The sequence below is a fragment of the Rhopalosiphum maidis genome, chromosome 4 (genome assembly GCF_003676215.2).
Source record: "Rhopalosiphum maidis isolate BTI-1 chromosome 4, ASM367621v3, whole genome shotgun sequence".
NCBI classification, from domain to species: domain Eukaryota; kingdom Metazoa; phylum Arthropoda; class Insecta; order Hemiptera; family Aphididae; genus Rhopalosiphum; species Rhopalosiphum maidis.
This window is the reverse complement of record NC_040880.1, coordinates 29,454,718-29,477,748: the sequence shown is the minus strand read 5'-3', so window position 1 is coordinate 29,477,748 and position 23,031 is coordinate 29,454,718. Positions and strand designations below refer to the sequence as shown.

The 23,031-nt window shown below is 24.5% G+C and overlaps 1 protein-coding gene and 1 pseudogene across 2 annotated transcripts; both read right to left on the bottom strand.

The window, feature by feature from the left end:
- Positions 1-1,003: 1,003 nt before the first annotated feature.
- LOC113548016 (calcium-binding mitochondrial carrier protein SCaMC-2-like) lies at positions 1,004-15,663 on the bottom strand. Of its 2 annotated transcripts, XM_026948651.1 has the most exons (9): positions 15,232-15,663; positions 14,654-14,780; positions 6,705-6,792; positions 6,516-6,627; positions 4,589-4,747; positions 4,119-4,376; positions 3,896-4,063; positions 1,958-2,105; positions 1,004-1,896 (listed from the first exon to the last, which is right to left on the bottom strand). In XM_026948651.1, the coding sequence occupies exons 1-9, from the start codon at positions 15,430-15,432 to the stop codon at positions 1,715-1,717; spliced, it is 1,443 nt and encodes a 480-aa protein (XP_026804452.1). In that variant the 5' UTR covers positions 15,433-15,663; the 3' UTR covers positions 1,004-1,714. The 2 variants fall into 2 exon arrangements, with proteins under 2 accessions (XP_026804452.1, XP_026804453.1); XM_026948652.1 differs by lacking the exons at positions 6,516-6,627; positions 6,705-6,792; positions 14,654-14,780; positions 15,232-15,663 and adding an exon at positions 6,038-6,256.
- A 3,151-nt stretch (positions 15,664-18,814) lies between these two features.
- LOC113548863 lies at positions 18,815-20,633 on the bottom strand (annotated as a pseudogene).
- Between the last annotated feature and the right edge of the window lie 2,398 nt (positions 20,634-23,031).

Here is a 23,031-nt window from a genome sequence, read left to right as displayed (position 1 = left end):
TTTTATAAAACAAATAATCATATTAACTTAATTAAATAATAAATAAATTTCGTAAATAAATATATATTGAGTTATTGAGTACCTATAAGAAATTGTAGTTAGATTTACAAGGACTAGAAAAATATTAATGGCATATAGCAAAATAGCAAATACTAATTAATGCAATATTTAAGATTTAAGTAAGAAAATTACTGATGTCAATATTTAGGAATAGGTATATATATCCATTAGCATGTACAATATTTTGCACATCAATTAACATATTTTTTATAATAATTCTTATGTTAACATTAATCTTTAATAATATATAAACCATAATCAGTCTTATCTATAAATATTTGTAACAATATTATGTAATATTTTTGTATTATTTTGTCAAGTTTATGTGTTAAGTAATTTATTTTAACAACTAAAATATAAAGAAAATTTAAATTTATAAATTAAATTAGAACTTATGCCTAATAGATCTTAGCAATTTTTTTATGAATATAAGTATTAAAAATAATGATTTTGTAATCTATGAAATAGATAGATAATACCTAAATAAACTATAATTTGTATAACACTTAAAATAACTGTTTAAAAACTTCTTCATAATTATTACAAATTTATTGATAATGGAATGATATACATATATAACATATAATGTATATTGTATTTAAATATTTATTTAAAATGATAGATAGTTTTCACATTTATTAAAAGTGCAATATTGTAAAAGCTTCAATGTCAACAGCACAAAAATATTAAAAAAATTTTTGATACATGCTCAATATCTGGTTAATACATTAATTTAATCTGAGCACCATATATATTATTGAGTTATAACTAAAAAAATATGTACAGTTTAAATATCATCAAAATAGGGAGTTAAAATTATTCATAAAAAAAAAATCAATAAGATAAATCTTGTTTACAAAATTGAAAAACATTTATTTTTGAACAAAGAGAACAAAAATGGTTTTACAAACAACAATATTATACAAAACAAAAGTGTCACGCATGACTAGGAACAAACTTAAACAATTTTTCTGAAAAAAAAAATATATTGCAGTTTTTAAGGGATTGATTTATAATCGGTTAAACTTTTATAAAGAAAATTAGGTTAAAAATTACAATATATTTATTAACCTTAAGAATATTCTTTTAATAATTTTATGACCAATTCTAAGTGTACAGCAGGCAAGTCAAAGAATTTAAAGACAATACTTAAACCCTTTGATTGGATTTCATATTAACCTAGTTAATTTATCTTGGAAAAATTATGTTACATCTGGAATGTTGGTAGAAAAAGCATTTGTATTAGAGACAAAAAAAATAAATAAAAGTTTATAAGAATCTATTAAATTATGTTGAGCCTAAATTTGACTGGTAACAATGTCAAGATGTATTTTAAAAAAGCATTGTGATAATATATAATTAAATATTAGGATAATTATTAATTATAATATAAATATTATTTATGTTAGCATTTGACATTTTCTCAACATAAGTAATAATCAAACTTAATATTTTTTCTATCCTTATGGCTATGGTAACCATGACTGTAATGTAAATTTCTACCCTTTCAGATCACTTTTGTTCAAGACATACTGCCCCAAAATTTAACCACCAATACATTTTTGTAATATTTAAAATAATATTTTAAAAACACGAAGGAGAAATATTGAATGTCAAGAGATAAATAAATATGAAGAATTTTAAATAACATATGTTATGACATAGTAACCCCAAGTGCTTCACGGCATCGTTCATAAACGACATAACTTATACTAACAGCAGGGGCTACTTTCATAAAATTTGGAGTGATGCCTCGATACAAACCAACTATACCTTCTTTTACCCAAATTTCTCTAAATACTGACATCATTGTCCTTGTATCAGGACCTTCTAAATCTGAAACAATAATAAATCAATTAATAATGAAATTTATTATAATACAAAAGTAATAACTTACGAGGTGCCTGAAGACGTGTACGGACAAGAGCTAAAGGGTATGAACACACCTGGCCACAAGTACTGGAAACAGTACCACACGCTAACAATAATGGCATTCCAGGTTTTTCACCATTGTTATGTGAAGCAATATAGTTATTTTTTAATGTCTACAAAATAATAACAAAATAAGATTGATAAAATGATGTAGTTTTAATGAATATGTTGACTACTAAACTTGTATTAATTTAATTTTGAATTTAAAACATGTAATAATATTGTATACCAACTATCAGTGTCATGATAAACTTAAAAATTTTTAGAGGTACGTTATTCCATCCAAAACCCAAAAAACTAAAAAGACATTTAATACCATATTTTTAACCACCTGTTGTAGTAAATATTAAAATACTAGTAACTAAAAATTATTACCTATTGACAACCCATAACTAAGGATATTTTATTAAATATAATAGTTTATTAAGATGTCAGCACACTATTAGTTTACTCTTTATGACCTATGTATAACAATCACATATTGTATTTTGTGGGACCGAATTTTTATGATGAGGTCTTAATGTTAACATTATTTGTGATATACTGATGTACTATATTTTTTAAGTGTAATATTGTACTTGTAATATTGTGACTTTTAACTTGCATAAAAATTTAAATATTATAAAAATAATTAGTTCAATCACCTAATAATATAATATTATCAACTTTAAGTTTGATGATAAGTAAATTCAAATTAATATCAAAGCTAACAACACAATATCTGTTATTAATTTGTTGTTGCACTTGGGCAAAAGAAAGAAAACTAATAGTGCTCTGACATCCTTTTGGATAGATTTGTTTTATACAAAGTTATATATCAGGTAAGTGTTTTTCAACCAATGGTATGTGTACCACTAGTGGTACACAGAAGGCTTAAGGGTTGTACATGAAGATTACATTTATAAACATATATAGTTTTTAATTAAACCTAATAAACGCTCCAGCACATAACTGATAATGTATACATTTATTATAAGTAAAATCAGAGCTTACTAAATCAAAATATATGTAAAATGTGTAGGTGATACTTGGACATTTAAAGGTTAAAAACTGCTGTACTAGGTGATCCATTTCAATTTCTAACATTCATTTTTCAAAAAATTTAACTTTTAAAATATTATTTTGCAATTGTAAAATTCTAATATTAACAACTTGATATTATTGTAATTTTTTAAGTTTTTATTTTTTTTTAAATAACAATGTACATTTTTAATTTCATATTCCGAAGCAAAATATTTTTAATACACTTCAATACATAATCAACAAATCTCAAATGAATAGTTAATTAGGTAATAGTATTTTAAGTTTAGATGAGTAGATAAGAATTTCACAGGAGTACCTTGAAAATAGTTGGTCCACTGACCACTTCTTCGCTTATCTTAACTTTAAATTCTTTTATTATTTTTACAATTTTACTCATTGATTTTCTTGAAATAAAAGTGAGCATTTATTATGTCAGTTACATACTTAATAAGACATGTCAAATCAAATTAAGAAGTTCTTCAAAGACTTGGAGAAACTAGAAACTTTCTAAAGATTTTAAAAATAAGAATAATCAAGTTATTTGGACATACTATACTCTACTATAACATTATACTTTGCAAAATAATAAAAGGTGCAACTTTTTAAAGGAAATTGAATTATTTGATCTAATATAAGCATACATTTATCCAAACTTGAATTAAAATGTAAATATAACGTCAATTAATAACTAATGGCCTAGTAGCTGATGTAATTATGTTCGATAAAAAAAATAAATTAAATAAATGAAAGGTGAAAAACATTCTACTTCAGAATATAAAATTAAAAATGTATGGTATCATTCAAAAACTTTAATACTTTTTGAAAAATAATGATTATAGACACTTAGATGGATCATTTTCAATAAAAAAAAGAAAATCACCTCATAAACTGCAAGATCAATACCAGCGTATGGAAGTATACCTAAAAGGTTGGGTACATAACCCCTATAAAAACTGCGCATACCTTCACGGTAATACATTTTTTGGATACAATCAAATATACCCTTGTATTGGTTACTTTTTCTAATGGCTAATCTTGTTTTTAAAACCTAAAAAAAAAACCATAAATATAATTCTAATTATAAAATTAATAGAGTAACATACTTCTAAGGGATAAATTAATGATTGACTAAAACCTCCTGCAAGTGATCCTGCCATAAATCTTTCAAATATTGTTAAGTCTTTAGTTCTCGAACCTCGAATAAGGCGTTTAGCTTGTTCATAAGCCATAAATTTAAACGCAGACTCTGGAGCTATTTTGAGTACATTAATACCATTTCCACGCCACATACCTCGTTTGCCTCCTTCTTTTAACATGCTTTTGAAACATGTTGTTATATTGCTATGTTGATTGCCGTATACCTAAGACACATTATAAGCTATTTTTACAGTTAAGTAATAATTATTTTAATCATTACTTTAAAGATAACTCAAAAATACTACTTTATGTCTATTTAAATTAAAATAAATTGGGTATATTGTTTTGATTAAAATTAAAATTATATGATACATAATAAAATATAGTAACTTAGATTAAGTTATAGATTATTTTTCTATAAATTAAATTGCCTTACTTGTAAAAATACTTTAAGTCTATCTAAAGGTGCAGTAAAAGTTCTTGAGACAGCGCCAGCTACACCACCAGATACAAGATGACGCCACCACATCCCCGTTATCATTTCGGCTTGGGTGAAATCATCTGGCACATTCATATCTTCCCCAATGTCTATAAACTAAAAAATGCAATTTAATATTAATTATCAAAAAAAATCTCAATATATATATATATAGTTTTGATACAAATCTGTTTTAAAATTTTGATGGACATTATTTTATTTTACTGTACTTATTTTAACAAATAAACTTTATTATTGTGTTTAAATTATAATGGTCTTAGGTAAGGACCACAAGGTGTAGCGCATATGTATGACATTTTATGTCTTGTGTTATAAAAAATAATAATCTGAGATATTGCTTAAAACAAATTGTGTTAAGCCTCGCTCCATCTAAAATCCAGCTCTGATTTAAATTATTCACTTTTATTAGAACTGAATTATAATAAATAACGAGATAAATAACAAAATATTACACAAATATAAAGTAAATAATATGTATTATACATTAGTTTTTATAAAAATCCAGTAAGAATTATATCAAATTGGAATTTTCCCAAATTGCTTAGAAAGATTAGTTATTTGTTAATTGTATTTTATTAATAGTGTCAAACAAAAAACGATTTTGACCTTGGATTAAGTGAGCTCAACCTACGGATACCTGCCAAGTGCATAGTACATTATTAGTAATATATTAAAATCTTGTTTAAATTTTAAATTAATCCTTTACAGTCATTTTACAAAACTAACTGAAATAATTAATTTTCTTATAAAATATCAATATTATAAAATATAACAATAAAAAAAATAAAAACTAATATCTTAAAATATTTAATGTTAAATTAGTAGGCTTAGTAAAACATAATAGTTAATTATTCATTATTTAAATAATAATACACATTAATTTACTTTATCGTGAATATTATTTAGTTAAAAAGTAGGTGCTAATACAATGTATTCATTTATCTATTATAACTGATAAGATTGAAAGCAATTAAATAAACAAGGAAGAGTTCTTGATAAAATTGCATACTTAAATAGTAGACCAAAGTCCCTAGAAACTATTTAACTATAATGCTATTAACAATGCATTACAATATTTTTATTTAAAAATTTGTGCGTAAATAAGTGTTATTTACGAATCATTACAAAAAAATATGCATAATTATATATTTTATTTAGTAAAAATTATTAATATACATATTCATATTGTCTTTTAAAAATAAAAATAAAATTATTATTTAAAATTACATCAAAAATATAAGAGCTACTTTTAAGTTGTATATATGTTACTTTTTGGTAAAAATAAAAATTAATTATTTTATATAAAATTAAATTAAATACCTTTCATTTATTATATTAATATTAATGTATAATTTTTTTAGAAGGCGTATTTTACTAAGTACTTACTTTATTTGAAACCATTTGTTTATAAAGTTCTAAATACGATTTATAAATATCACAGCACGAAAGACAATTTTCTTCGTAGTCAAAATTACATAAACCGTCAATTTCATCTTGATCAAGTGAGTATTTTAAAATTTTGAAATTATGTGTATCCATTATAAGTTTTAATTAAAAAAAAAAGTAATAATAATAATTATAGAAACGCGAATAAAATTTACAACATAGACAGTCTACTAAAATACTTCTTTGCACAGGTCTAAAACAGAACGTTGCTGAATGTCAATTGGCGGGGGCAGTCACACACGTGATACAAGCGTATAATTATCGAACTACATAACATTCGCAACGTAAAAACTATTTAGTGTTTCTCATTTTTAAATTTTTATTATTTTTTATATATTGATTACATGTAAACTCGATTATTTTGATTATAAATAAATTTCAAACACTTAATACATAATTATTAAAATGCCATACTTACAGTTGAATGCCTCCAATATTTAATTAAGTCGTGTAAGTCTGTAAAAGGGCAGTAAAGTAAAAAATCTCTCCATTCTTCAAAGCTAATTTCTAAACTACCATCTTTATCCATCCTAAAGTATATATAAAAAAAAATAAATAAACCAACTTAATTTATTGATTTACTTTAAAACATCAACCCTGAATTTACCTTTTAAGAAGTTTTATAGCTTCAGCATCATCAATTTCAATTCCTAATTCTTGAAAAGCTCTTATAAGCTCATATTGATCAATTTTACCTAAAGAAATTGTAAATAAATAAACTTGAAAAATAATTTATATTTAATTATATAATTTATACTTGAAAATAAATCTTAAACTATAATTTGTTCCTTTTTATTAAAATTTCGAAAATGTGCCAAATGTGGTAAAACTAATAAAATATAATGTTTCAGAAAAAACAAATTATCGTAATATATAGTGCAATTTTTCCTCTTGTTTTAATATATTTATATATCCGCAATGCGCATTGCTGAATATGTAAAACGTATTAATTATCATACAATTTAAAAATCATATACTTATGATATACATACAGCCACACAGGCTAAATTATAAATAGTATATTAATTATATTTGAAATTTCATAAATTAAACAATAAAAAAAAAATCTTAATTTTTATTTAAAATAAACTCGTAATTACTAAAACTACTAGTTAATAATTATGTAAATGATATCTTATTCACCTTAAATTTAAATTGCCAATTCAGTATTATATAAATCATAATTTAAAGTAAAAATTACACTAGGTATACGAGCATAATAAATATTATTTCTTAATAAGATATATCATAAAACTGTACTCAATCGATTGAAATATTAACCTTATATTTATATTTTCCTATTTCATTAAATTTTAGTACTTATAAAAAGACCAATTTAAACGTAAATGTACTTATTTTTCACCTAAAAATTATTTTTAAAATTTCCAATTTAACTATAATGATAACTTAATAAATCTTATGTTATTTTTTTAGGAGCTTTCATAAGCATATGGCATATACTATACTTAAATATACAAACATTACACCATAGACAAAACTAGACCAATATTTTTTTAGCGTGAGTATATGTGTGTGTGGGGGGGGCACAAAAAGTGAAGAGCTCAAAAATAGCTGGGAACATAATAAGTACTTATTTTTCTCAATATACAGTACAGTTACGTTAAAATATATTGTACGAAATATGACGATATTATTATCCATTACATAATATGTCATGGATTGTCATCCCAATGACTGAAATTATTATACTAAGAATTACTACCTCATATTTTATACTAATATTTTTAAAATATCAAATATTTTTATTAATTATTTTTGATATAAAGCGGTAATATAATTTAAAAATTTAATGTAAAAAGAAAATCCAATAATCAACTTAAATCAGTTCTAATTAATTTTTGAACTACGATATATACTTGTTTTTAAGTCTTAAATAAGTAATAGGTATTCTTAACCTTAAGACACAATCTTATGTCAATACAGATTATTATATATAGAGTCCGGTTTTTAAGTGTAAGGTTTAAACGTGTCTATTTAAAACCTATTAACCTATTCAAACCCATAAGTTTATTATGTTAATTCAATTTTGATAATTTATTAAATAAGTAATTGCTATCATAATTCAACTCATAATTGGTATAACTACGCGATTTATCATACAGTTTTGAGGTAATATAATGTACAATGCATCATCATACTTATTTTCTCATAACAGTCATAACATAATACATACTACATACATTATACTCTTCATTACGTATTAAATTTACAATTTGATTTGTAATTCAATACAGAAATATAAAAACTAGATCAGATTATAACATTAGGTCAGTGACGTCATTTTAAAAAGGGAAGGGGAGAAATAGAAATTGCTTCTATCAGATTAAAAAACAATATTTTTTGTAAAAAAAATAAAATCACTAATATTAATTATTATTTTGAGAAAATGTAATTTCTTGTCGTTATTAGGAAATTAAATTATTATAATAATAATTAATATTAAAAGGACGTTACATCCGCATGTGTTGTCTACTTTTCTCTGGCTTAGAAATGTAGATCATAGCAAATTTGGGTTTAGCAGAACACATTTTGTGATGTTAATGATTGATAGCTTTAATATTAGAATAAATTTACCTATTATCAAATTTAAAGGTAAGAATATTATCTAAAAAATGTCATACGCTTTTATTGATATCATTTTAAAGTGAGTTATAGCTGTAAAATATTACAACTTTAAAATATTCATAACTTACTTTAAAATGATAATATCAATAAAAGTATATGACATTTTCTACATAATATTCTTACCTTTAAATTTGATGATAGATAAATTTACTCTAATATTAAAGCTAATATCACAAAATGTGTTCTGCTGAACGCAAATTAGCTATGATCTACATTAGTAAGAGAGACAACACATACGTGTATAACGTCCTCTTAATAGTTTTTGAATTCGAAATATACTAAATACAGAAACTTTTGTGCGTATAAAAGATTTTATGTAAGTGGTATGTGTGTCTGTGAATTAAACAACAAATAAAAAATAATAATATAAACAATAAACATTAATATAACATTAATTATTATTATACCTGACTATACGATACTCAGTGGCGTATTTAGGAATTTTAGGATAAGGGCAACACATATTTTGCCGCCTCCCCCTCAGTAAAAAAAAACTAAAAAACTTCTACGCCGCGCAATGGTGAAACTGTTAATACCATAGAATATTATGTTATATAAATACTATAGTATTCTATGCCTCTATGGCACACATTTGCTGTGAAAATATTAATGATTGACGTCACTACGTCAGTACTCAGTATGTAAAGTACGAAATAAAAATTTGCCGCTCTGGGCAACGGGACCCAAAGCCCCTACCTAAATACGCCCCTGACGATACTATATATTTTTAAATGCGAGATAATATTGTGTATTTTATTCTTCTTCATTCGAATTTAATGACGTTAATATTTTTATACTTAAGAACACATTATTTACAACAATTTGTATGCAGGCACGAGGCATGTAAAGCTACAATAATATTATAAACCAATTTTATTTTATTTCTAAACTTTAAGATTCTGAGCGGTCAGCAGAGTGATGAATATATTAATTTTTTGTGTATATATAGTATATGCAATAACTAATGCATAGGCGCAATTTGAGTTTTAAATTTGAGGGGCTATTATAGTTTGCATGTATGTACTGGGTGTATGCTCCACGAGTCCTGAGATATATAAAGGTAGAAGGGGATATATACAAACCATTTTGGGGGGCTATGATTGATTTTGAGGTGGCTTATCCCCCCAATACCCCCTCAAATTGCGCTTATGATTTATGAACTATTGTCTATAATAAGTATAAGTAATCGAACAAATGTTTCGATTTTCTGAGAACTAGTTAACGAACAAAACTTAAATAATTTTTCAAAATAATCAGGAAAAATAAACAAAAATGAAGGAAAACCGGAAATTTTAACCAGTTTTTGACAATATCTTTTGTTTTTGGTGTAACTTAAAAATATCTTTAGGTATTTAAAATTTCCACAGAATATATGTGTCAGCGTTTCCTACACTTAATATAATTTCCAAAATATTTTAAATGTATTATTTTTACACTTGAAATTTTCAATTTGTATTAGTTTTTTTTATAGATTACAATAAAAAAATATTCACTAGTTCGAAATTCTTGAAAATAAAAAATAAAAAATCCCAATTAAGTTACTATTAAAAATATGTATAAAAATATTAAAAATATAGGAGCTCAATTAATATATATGCATTAAAAATTAAAAATTTTACAATATTCATCGGAATCATAATAATTTACAACTACAAGAATTATTTTGTAATACAATTTTTTAAAGTGTTCAACTTTTATAGCTAAGGTTTAAAAATGTAATACAATGTTCTTCCTAAATAATTCATACTGAAACTCAAAATTTAAAAATATACAATCACAATTATTTTTTTTTTAGATATTTGCAATTCAAATTTAGATTAAATTACCTACATATTTTAATGACGAATAACAATATTAATTATTTTAATATAATTTATATTTGTTTTTTTGATTTTTAACTTTAATGTAAATTATGAACTTAACTATATCATACAATGACATTTTTAAAATATGTAGATTCATTTTGAAATATTATATATTAATACCCTGAACCTATTTAAACTGTAAATTTAAACAATATTTACAGTAAGATGTTATTAACTCAGAAGTATATTATTGTAATAATTAAATACATGCAATATTTTTGGAAAAATGAAGTCAACCCATTGTAACATCAATATTAAAATAAACAGCTTTAATAGCTATATCAAAAATTCCAAAAACATATTATAAAATATACTTAGTGAAATAGACTGAGGTCTCCGCCCAGAATCATTTTTTGTATACAATGATTTATCATTGAATTCAAATTTAACACATCCATTAATGACCCACTCGACACCTATTGTGCAGCAGTGTGACACCCATTTTCCCACCTCTTTTTTATTTCATTCTAATTGTAATAGTATGTATTAACTGTCAGTTGATACATTATAAATTTTAAAAACAAAACAATCTTTATTTTTTATGTATTGTTATTTTTAATCAAACAATTAATATTTTCATTGAAGATAATATTATAATCACATCAGACGATTCCCAAGCCAAAGTTTACACATGTTCACTTGCTCCCAACAATTTAGAGACTTTATATTTTAAATATTTTCTGATTAAAAATATACATGAAATGTAATTTTTGAAAACATCAAAAATAATTTTTTTATTGCTATACAATCTTTGTTACCTGTAGTCAAGAATTACTTTTCATAGTTGCAGTTAATGCATTTAAATTAAATAAACTGCTAAACATTTATTATACTATATGGTTTTATTATTGAACTTATTCTACTTATTTAAAAATGTTTTTTCTACATTCATAATTTACAAAAATAAATTTGGTGGTACTTTAGGATTTTTATAGATACACTGTAATTTAGGAATATATATATATAGACTAGGAACCTAGATTGGAACATGCACTTTGTCCCAATTTCTTTTAATTGTACACTGACCAACTGGGTGTAAGAGTGTATATACATATAATTCAAGAAAAAATAAAACATATTTTTGTTTTAATTTATACACTGTCAGCACTTCTTTTAAAACATATAAAAGACTGCCATAGATCACTTCAATATAGTATTCTTAAATCCAGATATCAATAAACATTTATATTAATCAAACAAAAAAATATTTTTTATCATCAGAATGTAAGATGCTCGAGGGATATCTATGATGCCTTCAAAGAAATAAAAACTAGCTCCTTTACAATTTTATTATTATACCCGATTTCTGCCTTATCCAAACACAAGTATGGATAATAAAATAGTTACACATTCTGAAAAAATAACCTGATAATATTTATTTAACCCAATAATCAACACTTGAGATTTATCAAGATTTATTAATTTATAAGTGAATATAGACATTTACAGTGTATGATTAGCATAAATGAAATTGTTTCAGATATTATGTTTTTATGCTTTAGTTAATTGATAAATCTAAAATATCTCAAAAATCATAAGTTAAAAATCAGATAAAATTCCTTGTCTTTTTAGAACTTTTAAAATTTATCAATTGAATGTTATCTAACAACATTCAGTTTTTAGTAGAGCAAGGAAATTATTTCCTTTTAAAAAATGTTTTCTTCATTATAACTTATAAGTGTTCATAAAAATAACATAAAACTTAATTAACGTTCTATTAATATTTTAACTAGATATCTTATTTTAAATTACACTGTTTGTTTCTAAACAATTGTACATAACCACTATAGTAAATAACTTTTTAAGTAGTACTATATAAACTATATATGAACAAACACTGAAGCCTGAAGAGCTCATTGCAACTTTTAGAATACTTTAAATAATCCTCATTTAAAACAAGTTTAAAATATAAAATAAAAACCTAGGAAGTTACTCTGTTGTATTTAAGGTTTAAGTATATTTTGTTATTATTTAACTTGAATTCAATAATAAATCAATTTTATGAAAAACAATATTGAGTAGTAATAAAGTGTCAGATTTAGAATAATGGCAAAAACTTCAAGTCCTATTCATAATTTTTTTTGAAATTATCTTATTTAATCAAAATTTGAACATCAAATGTTTTTAAAAAAAAATATGAATACACTTGTATTGAATTTTAATATATTTTAATAAATAATCAAAAGTTATATAATCATATATATATATATATATATTGTTATGTAAAAATTCATACATAAAAGTATACATGATGGTTTATAGAAATAAAAATAGGGGCTTACACATGTATTTTAGTGTTATGCAACCCAAAAACATACAGTTCTCTTGTCTGATAGTAATAATGATTTATTAATTAAAAAATTTTGAATACATAATAATTATGAAAACAAAATATTATCACAAGAGATATTTAAATATTTAAAGTATTTTTTTTTAATTTTTAATATTTTTATAAACTATAATTTTGATTAATAGACTTAATATAAGGTATGTATTAAATTTTAAAATACAGATCAAAATATTTCAATAATGCTTTATGAAAAGATAATATGCTAAAAAAATCTAAGATTTTTCAACAATGATTATATTTTTAATCATATTAGCCAGCTGCAGTCGTAAATTAAATCACAAGCTTTATCATTTTTATTGATTTATAAAATATAAAAATCCAAACACATTTCTTAATTTCTTTAAGTATTTTTTTATATAAGTATTAAGATCTATTTATATGTTATTAATTTATGAATTATTAATCAAATATGAATTTGAATGTTATATTCATTAATGAAATAGATTTATGTAACTACAACATCAAAAAGATTAAAAATCTTTTGATTTTTAAATATTAATTGTATTATATTTATATACATTTGTATTTATTAGTGGTGACAGGGGGGCATCAATTATTGGTGGTAAATATCTTACTAAATGAGATTGAAAAGGTACAAGAGGGGGGGGGATAATCTTAAATAAATGATTAACACATATTTCAAAATAAATAAGATATAATAGTTTGTAGGAGATTATAAATAAAAACTTAATGTATACAATGTCAAAAATTATATCAGAATATAGCTACTATTTACAAAACGTATACTTTGGAACAACAAAAAACAACATTTTGTAAATATTTTCTTTACCGAGTAATTCTATCTTAGTCTATGATAAATTACATTTAAACAAGAAAAGAACTACAGTAAATAAGGTAACTTCTATTTAATAAGAAAGCCAAAAAATATTATATATTATTCAATAATTTCAATATCACTGGGAATATTACTATTTAGGGACAATTAAGCTGCAGCAAAAACAAGCATTTTACCGAAGTGTCTAAAAATGATCAAATAGCTTGAAGTTTATATAGAATGTTAATAGTACTAAAATTAATCAAATTGCACTTCAAAAAATATATACTTAATACAATATAAAATAATATATGTTAATTATATTATAATAGTGATATAGATTCTAATAGTTAAGGATATTTCATCGATGTCTTTATTATGACATTCTTGCTAAAAAAAAAATTATACCTATTAACAATAAAAACCTATTATTACTTATTATAGTTATATATATATTTTTTTTTTATATATAAGCTTTGTTATACAATTAGTTTTGAAGTTATAAATTAAATATATACTGTAAAAATTATAATAAGAACATGCTTTTAAAAATATGAATGTAAAACTATGAATTAAACTGTAAATGCAATAATAACAGAACATGTAATACCAAATATATTGTATTATAGTATATGCCATCATAAAACAGAAAGAAGAAACAGAAGAACGTATACCTAGATATCAATTTTTTTACTGTCTTTGTCATAACTTAATAATTTTCTGATTAAATTTGTAAATACAACCTATTCTATTACTCAAAATTTATAAATGTTTTTTTTTTTTATCTATTAAATATACATACTACAAATAAAATATATAGTATTATTATTTCTCTTTCAATACATAGTTAACTTAATATTAAAGTTATAAATTATAATTATTTAAATTTAAGTGTTAGTGTTTATTAAATTATTTCTTACCATCTTTGTTTTTGTCAATGTTTGAAAAACTAAGCCTTAATGATTTTTCATGTTCTTTAACATAATGTATAAATTCGGCTAATGTAATTGAACCACTTTTAGTAGCATCAGACAGTTCTAAAAACTTCTATAAAACAAAAGAAAATGCAAAATTAAATAATCTATTTATAATTATTTCTATATAATTTAAGGTGACCATACATCCTGTTTAAAACAGAAATGTTCTTAATTTTGAGTTTAGTGTCCTAATTCCACGACATCCTACAAACAAGTTACTTTAGGTCTCATTTTAATCTTATTATCTTCATATTATTTTTATGAAACAAATGTTGAATTCCAATAAACAATTGTTAGTGAGGCAGGTTATATCGCATTAAAGTTATGAATAGCTACATTTACTATCACCCTTTACAACACCACATTTTGTTTAACAGGTACTTGGCCCATTATCTTAAAAATATAAAAGTTATTAAAATTCTTCTATTTATGAGTAAAATTAAAATTGTCATGTTCAAAAAAAAAAAAATATGGTCACCCTACATTACATTCCATTTTCAAAAAAAAAGTAATTTACTTACTTGAGCATATTCTTTATCATGCAATGCTATAGACAAATCATGTATATCGATTTTACCATTCTTATCCATATCGAGTGATTCAAATAATTTAGCCAAACGAATTTCATCCTCATTAGGAAGTTCATGTAGATAATGAGGTGGCATTACGCTTTCAGTATTACCAGGGCTAACAGGCACATGATGATTAATGGCGTTCACCATGTTAACTTAGTAGTAGTTAAATAAAATGTAATTTCAACTGTATTTCAATACTCTAACTAGAATTATACATAACAAATAAGTCAAAGATACATAAACATTGCATATAGGAAAAATATAAAATTAAACTTTGAAATTTTTAAACGATAAATAATTAAAAGAAAATTGACTAGTTTTCCTTAAAAGGAAAATTTCATAAATTTGGGACAACTCGAATCTCAACTCTCTAACTCTCATAAGTCAAAATCAACATTATCAAGACGTATCAATATTGTATCAACTTGATTTTCTTAACAATGTGATTACCATATACCACATTTAATAGAAAGAACCACGTTGATCATCATGGCATTCATTGATAAAAAGTCCGCCTTTTTAAATTTTAAATAAGTAATAGGTACATTTTTAATTAATAATAGTATTAAGTTAAAATTGTAATTGTTTTTATTTATTTTAATTTATGATACAAATGTAGTTTACCAACAGCAAAAATTGTTTTTTTATTTTTTTAGTCATCAATGTATCTTGATATAAGTTTTAATATTAAATTATGATCAAAAATTCAGAAATAGTCAGCAATAGTATTATACTATAATAGTTAGGAAGTAGGCGTGAACGCAGGAGGGGGCTGTTTTAATCCCCTTTCCCACCGAAATATTTTTCTGCGTTCGTGCCTGCTAGGAAGTTATAACTTCTTGAATTCTAAATAAAAAAAAATCTTTTATATTAGGTATTTAAAATCAATAAGCAAATAACCTAACCTAACCTTAACAGTATTTTTACTTTAATAGAGATATAAGCTATGTATTATGTTATATTTGTTATTTATGATTAGTAGAATAGTAGATGAAACGTTTAAAAAATGTTAATATACTAAAAATTTTTATACTTTTAACGCAAAAAATAATTTTTTAGAGCTTAAACAGAAGCTCATATTTTAATATTTACTAATTTATTAGTGTCACACTGAAAGTCCCAAATCCCGTGTATGAGCGAATCACAGTGTAGAGATCTTCTCAACATCATGGGGCGAATTAAAGGCCCATCAGTCTATACTAAAAAGAAATAGTTAAAGCTTCTCAAAGGCACCATAAAATAAGTTCTTAATTAATATAATTCAATAAATTGTATTTATCATAAAATCATATGTATATTATACATTTATACGTAAAATTGCAAGTATACTTTCATGAACAAAATAAAATTACAAAGATTTTTCTTTTAAGCCTAACCTTTTTTTTAAGATTATAATCGATGACGCCGTGGTAACAGCTTTCGCATTACCATAGGCGCAATTTCAACGCAACTGAGAGTGCTTAATCTCTTCATTTTTCCCGGGCATAGCGTTGAATAGTTATTGATCGTAACAGTATAAAAAAAATATTTTAGGGTGCTACTTTCAAAATTGGGGGTGCTAATACCCCCTAAGCGCCCCCCTATTTGCGCCTATGTGCATTACTTCTATGAAGACTAACTTAACTTATAGCTACTGAGGAATCATTCCCCAGGAATACTAGCATTTTTTTTGTCAATTTTCACTTTTTTGGACCGTTGATTAAAAACACATGCAAATGTAAAATACAACTTGCATTTTTTTTCATAATCAGTCAATTTTAGTTTTAGTGACACACTGACACAGATAGAAAGCCAGACTTAAACAAATTCTGACGTTTAAACAATATAAAAATTGCAAATTTGTATTGCGCACACGTCCAATGAAAAAGGTGACCATAAACTATCAAACATTTATCACTTAATTCTTTAAAATGATATTTTATTTCAAAAGGAATTTACCGTATTTATTATTATGTTGTTCCAAAAATGAGTCAAATTCAGATATTAAATCTTTATTCTTATGACATAGGAAAATTAACATTTTGTATTAGCTTATTATAATATTTGGCGTTGGCCCGTTATCACATATCGTGGATATTTTCACACATCGTAAAATAATAGATACTTGTTAAATTCAGATACAGGTTTTAGTGTTAATTCAAGAAGTGTGACTAACTATAAATAAATATATAATAATATATTAATATAAAAATATTTACGACTACAGTTTATTTTAATACTTAAGAGGACGTCTAGGTAGTAGGTGGGTACCCGCATTTTATGTTGTTTCCGTATTACACACGTACGACATAAACAAAACGCGTTTACGCAGTCTGAGTAGAATCAATTTTGGTTCTAGAGTAAATATACCTATTATAAAATTAAAAGATGTCAATATTTTGGAGGGAAATACTATGAGTTTGTTCCATTGCTACCAATATAACGTTTAGAAATGGCAAAAATTTCAAAATGTTTAAATAACCTTTAACTTTTTTAAATTTTATATATTTTTTTTTAATTCATCGTATTGCCTACCAAAATATTTTCATCTTTTAATTTTATAAATTCTGTGGCTGTAATATTTTATGTAGCTATAAATCACTTTAAAATGATAATATCATATATTCATAAATTAATAAAAGTATGAAATATCCTATAGATAATATCATATTTGTCATATGTGTTGTATGTCTTACGTACATGTTTATCTAACGTTAAACAGCAAGTTTGCGTTCAGCAGAATCACTTTTATGTTGTTAACTTTAATACTTGAGTCAATTTATCTATTATCAAACTTAAAGGTAATAATATTATCTAGGCCCTAGGGCATCTCATAGTCATAGACTTTTTTTGATATTTTAATTTAATTAATTTTCAATTTTTACGACTGTTACGAGCATTTTAAAGTTTTAATATTTTACATAACTATAACTTACTTAAAAATTAAAATATCAACAAAAGCTTATAGGATTCAACTATTCTGAAAAAGGTTAATCGCCCCTCCCTCAAAAAATAAGCTCCTGCTTATAGTGACAAGTGCTAAATATTTTAAACTTCTGCAGGTCTTACAAAAACCCCATTTTACATTGCATTAAGCGATAATCCAAAAAATAAAAGTATAGCTAAATGTGATAAACATATGTAAGATTATTTATGCACTGCCAGAACATGAAGATTGAAGACTACTATTTTTGTTTTGCAATATCTGGTATCCATATTTTATAATATTTACTACATTCTTATTTAAATTATTATTAATTATAATAGGTTAATGTTTTGAATAAAATTACCAAATATTTTAATTCTTAACACAATATAAAATTATTAAACAATTTGTACATTTTTTCCTTAAAGTGCATGTATAATAGTAAAAAACAATTTATCAAATACTATAAATTTAACTAGAAAAACATTCTTATTCATATTAATAGTTTTTCACAACTATTATTACTTATCATTATTCTAGCAATAATATAAGCATTTAAAGTTTTATTACTTATATAATTGATGCCATAAATTTGTATATATTTTTTCATTTCTGCAAGTTTATTAATGCAATGTGTAATAGGCTGATCTCTGATTACAATATACCATCAACCATCATCATCTTGGATGTTTTGAAATTCCCTATTAACTGTAAATAATGCAATCTATATTACATAGTAGAATTTAAGAAAAGAATAAATACAGACAACTTTTGTATTTTAGGTTTATTGTTCTTAATTTTGTACAGTTGTATCAATATAATGTGTAGCTATATATCTTAGAAAAGCTAGGCATGTTTGTTATGTTTTCGTATGGTATGCTTTCTAAGTATGCCACTAGACACAAATGCCAACTCGCACAGGCCACACTCATAAGGCCTTTCACCAGTATGTAGTCTCACATGTTCAGTCAGCACATGCGATTGGTTAAAAGCAAATCCACAGAATTTGCAAACATATGGCCGATATCCTGTATGTGTTCTCATGTGAACTTTCCGGTTGGCCGAACATGCTGAACGTATTACCACAAACATTGCATGCAAATGGTTTCTGCCCAGTATGTATTCTATAGTGCACAGTTAAAGTAGACTGTTTTCTAAACGCTAGTCTACAAATATTGCACACGTGTGGCCGAATTACGTCTGGTTGCACTTCATTTTTAGTTAGTTTGTGTCTTTTATTGTGTTCGTTCAAGCTACTAGCATTTTTAAAAGATTTATTGCACATTTGGCAAACATAAGAACTAACTTTGTCACCAATACTATGAACCATGGTTTTACTATTTTCATTCATGGATACAGTAGTAGAACGAAAAGAATTCCCACTTACAACTGTATTGTTGACAGTAAATTTGTTGCCAATAGTATCAGTCACACATTTCTTTCTTTCCAGCAACACCTTGCTTTCTATTTGGCTCGCCTTCTATAAATTATTTGTTTCAAATTATAAGACAATACATTAGATGCATTTTAATAACCTTTATGATTTTATACAGACTTGGATGTTACTTGAATTCTTCGAGTTTGAAACTTTTAATGATTGATAGTACAAGAACTTAATCATTGCATTGGACATAATTCCGTTGTTGGTAGTAATAGTAGCTGTTCAATGTCATTTACGTCCCTTCTCTTTTATTGGCAATGACATTTTTACTTGGTTTGCCATCTAAAAATTATTCCATTTAAATTTGTTAAACATAATATTAAATAATCCTAAAATCAATATACAACGATATTTTACAGACTCGAGTGATACTTGTATTAATCTAATTTGAATAGCTTAATAATTCATGTGGTAGGATATAAAAATCACAGACTACAGTTATAAACTTTTTTAAAAATTCTAGTTCATTTCAAAATTAAGTACCTGTTAAAATATTTACTATGAATAGTAAGTGACGAGTGTTCACTATAAGTAGCATAAGCTGATGGTATCAAGATTAGTTCAAGAATGGCAAAAACAAATTGTTTAGTGTTTACTGTTATAGTGTTATTGATATAAAATTAAATGAAATCTATAACAATAGTACAAACTAAAAAAAGACAATATATGACTCGATATAATCATAGAATATTAATAATTAATTAATAATGTTCTATGATACAACTAGTTAGTAATTAGTTATATCCACGGACTAGTCCGTGATTATACCTTAGTTCATATTAAAATAATACAATGTCAAAGGCACTCGGCAAGTTGTCATGAAAATAATTAAAATCAAGTTTCCACTTTCCGTGGATTACGGTTTTAACACAGAACAATAAATATGATTTGACAGCACTATAATTTGTGATAATCAATATACTTATACTAAAATTAAATGACTTAAATTATGCTTGGCAGTAAGTTGTTTTAAGTAAAGTTTACACCACGATTTAAGATAGTACTATCTTATATATAGTATTTGTTTACACTACTTCGCGATAAGTGATAAGTATTAACTGATAACGTGAATTATAATTTTCTGAAAAAGATTTTGCGCTAGATGTCTGAATCTTGCGGTTACTATAAAAAAAAATATGTACTATACACAATAATGTTACCATTATATACTTTTTTATTCCAAAGATTAACATCTAATCTATAATTTAAGGTTTATTTAAAAATACTATTTATAATCAATGATAATACCACGATCATCTTCTAAGATCGTGGGTAATACATAGACTTAATATTATTAAGCAACTTTTAATACCTGTAACTCTAAAACTAAGCCAGATAGCACAATTCTGACTTCACTAAAACTTTTCATCTAAAACTGTACATTAAAAAAAAAAAAAAAATATTAAAAAAGCTGATTTTTAGCTAATTTAAGAAAGGATTTATTATGAATTTTTAAAATGGTGTCTATTAATGTTTACGTGTAAATACTTCAAAAGTAAGTATGTTAAGTAAGTTTTGATTCTACCAATCTATTAAGCGTTTAAAACCACATATTTTGAAAAAAAAAAAAATTATAAATATTCAATTCTAAGTATTAAAAAAAAAAAAAAATTGCACGTAACGAAAAAATGAAGTTTTTGAAGATTTTCATCAATAACTTCAAAACGAAGTTTGAGCGGGCCTTTTTTTTACATTCATGCAATTGTTTCCTTGTATACAGTTGTATCGGTTTATTCTTTTTTAATTTCTTCTAGGGACACTTTATTTGGGCTAAATAATAAATATCCTTCCATAGTTCTATACAATACTATGCTGTATGAATTGTGTGATATAATATGCATTAAATCAATATAAATAGGTATATAATAATATTTTATTGATTTCACCCATTCCTATAACTTGGTTTGAGGTCTATTTCACTGAGTGATGAGTGATATCTATATATATACATAATGCATATATTATATTAATTTATTTTTATAATTAAATAATATAAAAATATCAATATTGTATAAATATTATTATAATAATGATAACATTCTGGTAATCTCCCGATTTTATTAAAGATTTTGTTCGCGATCAATTTAGTATCGTTGCCCTGCAAACAATATTGCCAACGCAAGTAACGCGATCAATATATCGACGAAATTTAACCCCTTCCGGCCGACCGCACGCTGGCACCCATCCGTTTTTTTTCGAGCGCGCGCTTAAATTATTTAAATACGCCGCACGTCATAATATGCAATGCATGTAGGCGGGTTAGAGTGTAACGTACATTGCCTACATTGCGCCTGTTTGAAGTTAGAATTTTCATCGCGTTTTGATTTAAAATATTGGTCGTAACTCGTAGGAAAGTTTAGATATTAATATTATGTACTAATAATTAATATTATATATACTATCATATACTTGATATTATTATAAAATATTTAAAATACAACTAATACAAGTACCCTTCGGCTGCCTGTTAGCTGTTAATTATTGTACAGTAAAATTTGACGATGGATCATGAATGGATAGCTAACTAGCTAACCAAAATTAATTAAGAGATTGACATAGCCACATAGGTTATAGGTAGTATCTAAAACGGAAGCGATGATCAGTTATATCGCGTATTACATGGTATGAGTAATAAATAAATAACCTTTATAACTATATTTACTGCAGTAACAGTACTATGTAGGTAAGTGTTTTCCGACAAAATAATCTTTTTTTATAGTTTGGAAAAACAAATAAAAATTAATTATAAATAAATTGTTGATGCCAACTACATAATATATTAGGTGAATTGATGAATACATTATTAACGTTAAATATGTGTATATAATAATATATAATATGTTAGGTAATTTTTTTTATGTACGTAATATTAAAGTCAATCACAAAATCACAATGTGGTTGTTTAGTAGTCAGTCCCCGTTTTGATGAGCGACTGGAAATTTGAACACGTGTGCGAGCGAGCAGCGAGTAGCGACCAAATGATTCATATAATTTTTATTTTTATTAATTATTAATTATTGTATAAAAAATTACAGAGAAAAATATAATTCTAGAACAAATTTAAATTATCGACTTTTACGATTAACTATAAATTATTGCATTATTTATTAATTATTATTATTATTGACAAATTAATGAAAACATATAGATTTGCCCATAGACGTAAACTGGGGAGGGCAAAGGGGACCATTGCCCCCTAGAATAAATTAGGAGTAAGTTATGTAATAATAATCAATTATATATTGATATATGTAACTATAAATATTTTGCCCTCCCCCTAGGTCCTAATAAATGCCCAAGTTACGCTTATGGATTTGCCCGATTGTTATTCAAAGTCGCCAAAATTAAACCACCTGTATGACGAACAGTAAAAATAAAAATGTTAAATAATTACCATTTA

Coding starts and splice junctions, on each gene's coding strand:
- LOC113548016 (XM_026948651.1), bottom strand. CDS start 15,432: ATGGTGAACGCCATTAATCATCATGTGCCTGTTAGCCCTGGTAATACT. Junction 14,781..15,231: donor ATGATAAAGAATATGCTCAA/GTAAGTAAATTA, acceptor TTTGTTTTATAG/AAGTTTTTAGAACTGTCTGA. Junction 4,748..6,515: donor AATATTGGAGGCATTCAACT/GTAAGTATGGCA, acceptor TGCATTTTTTAG/TTTATAGACATTGGGGAAGA.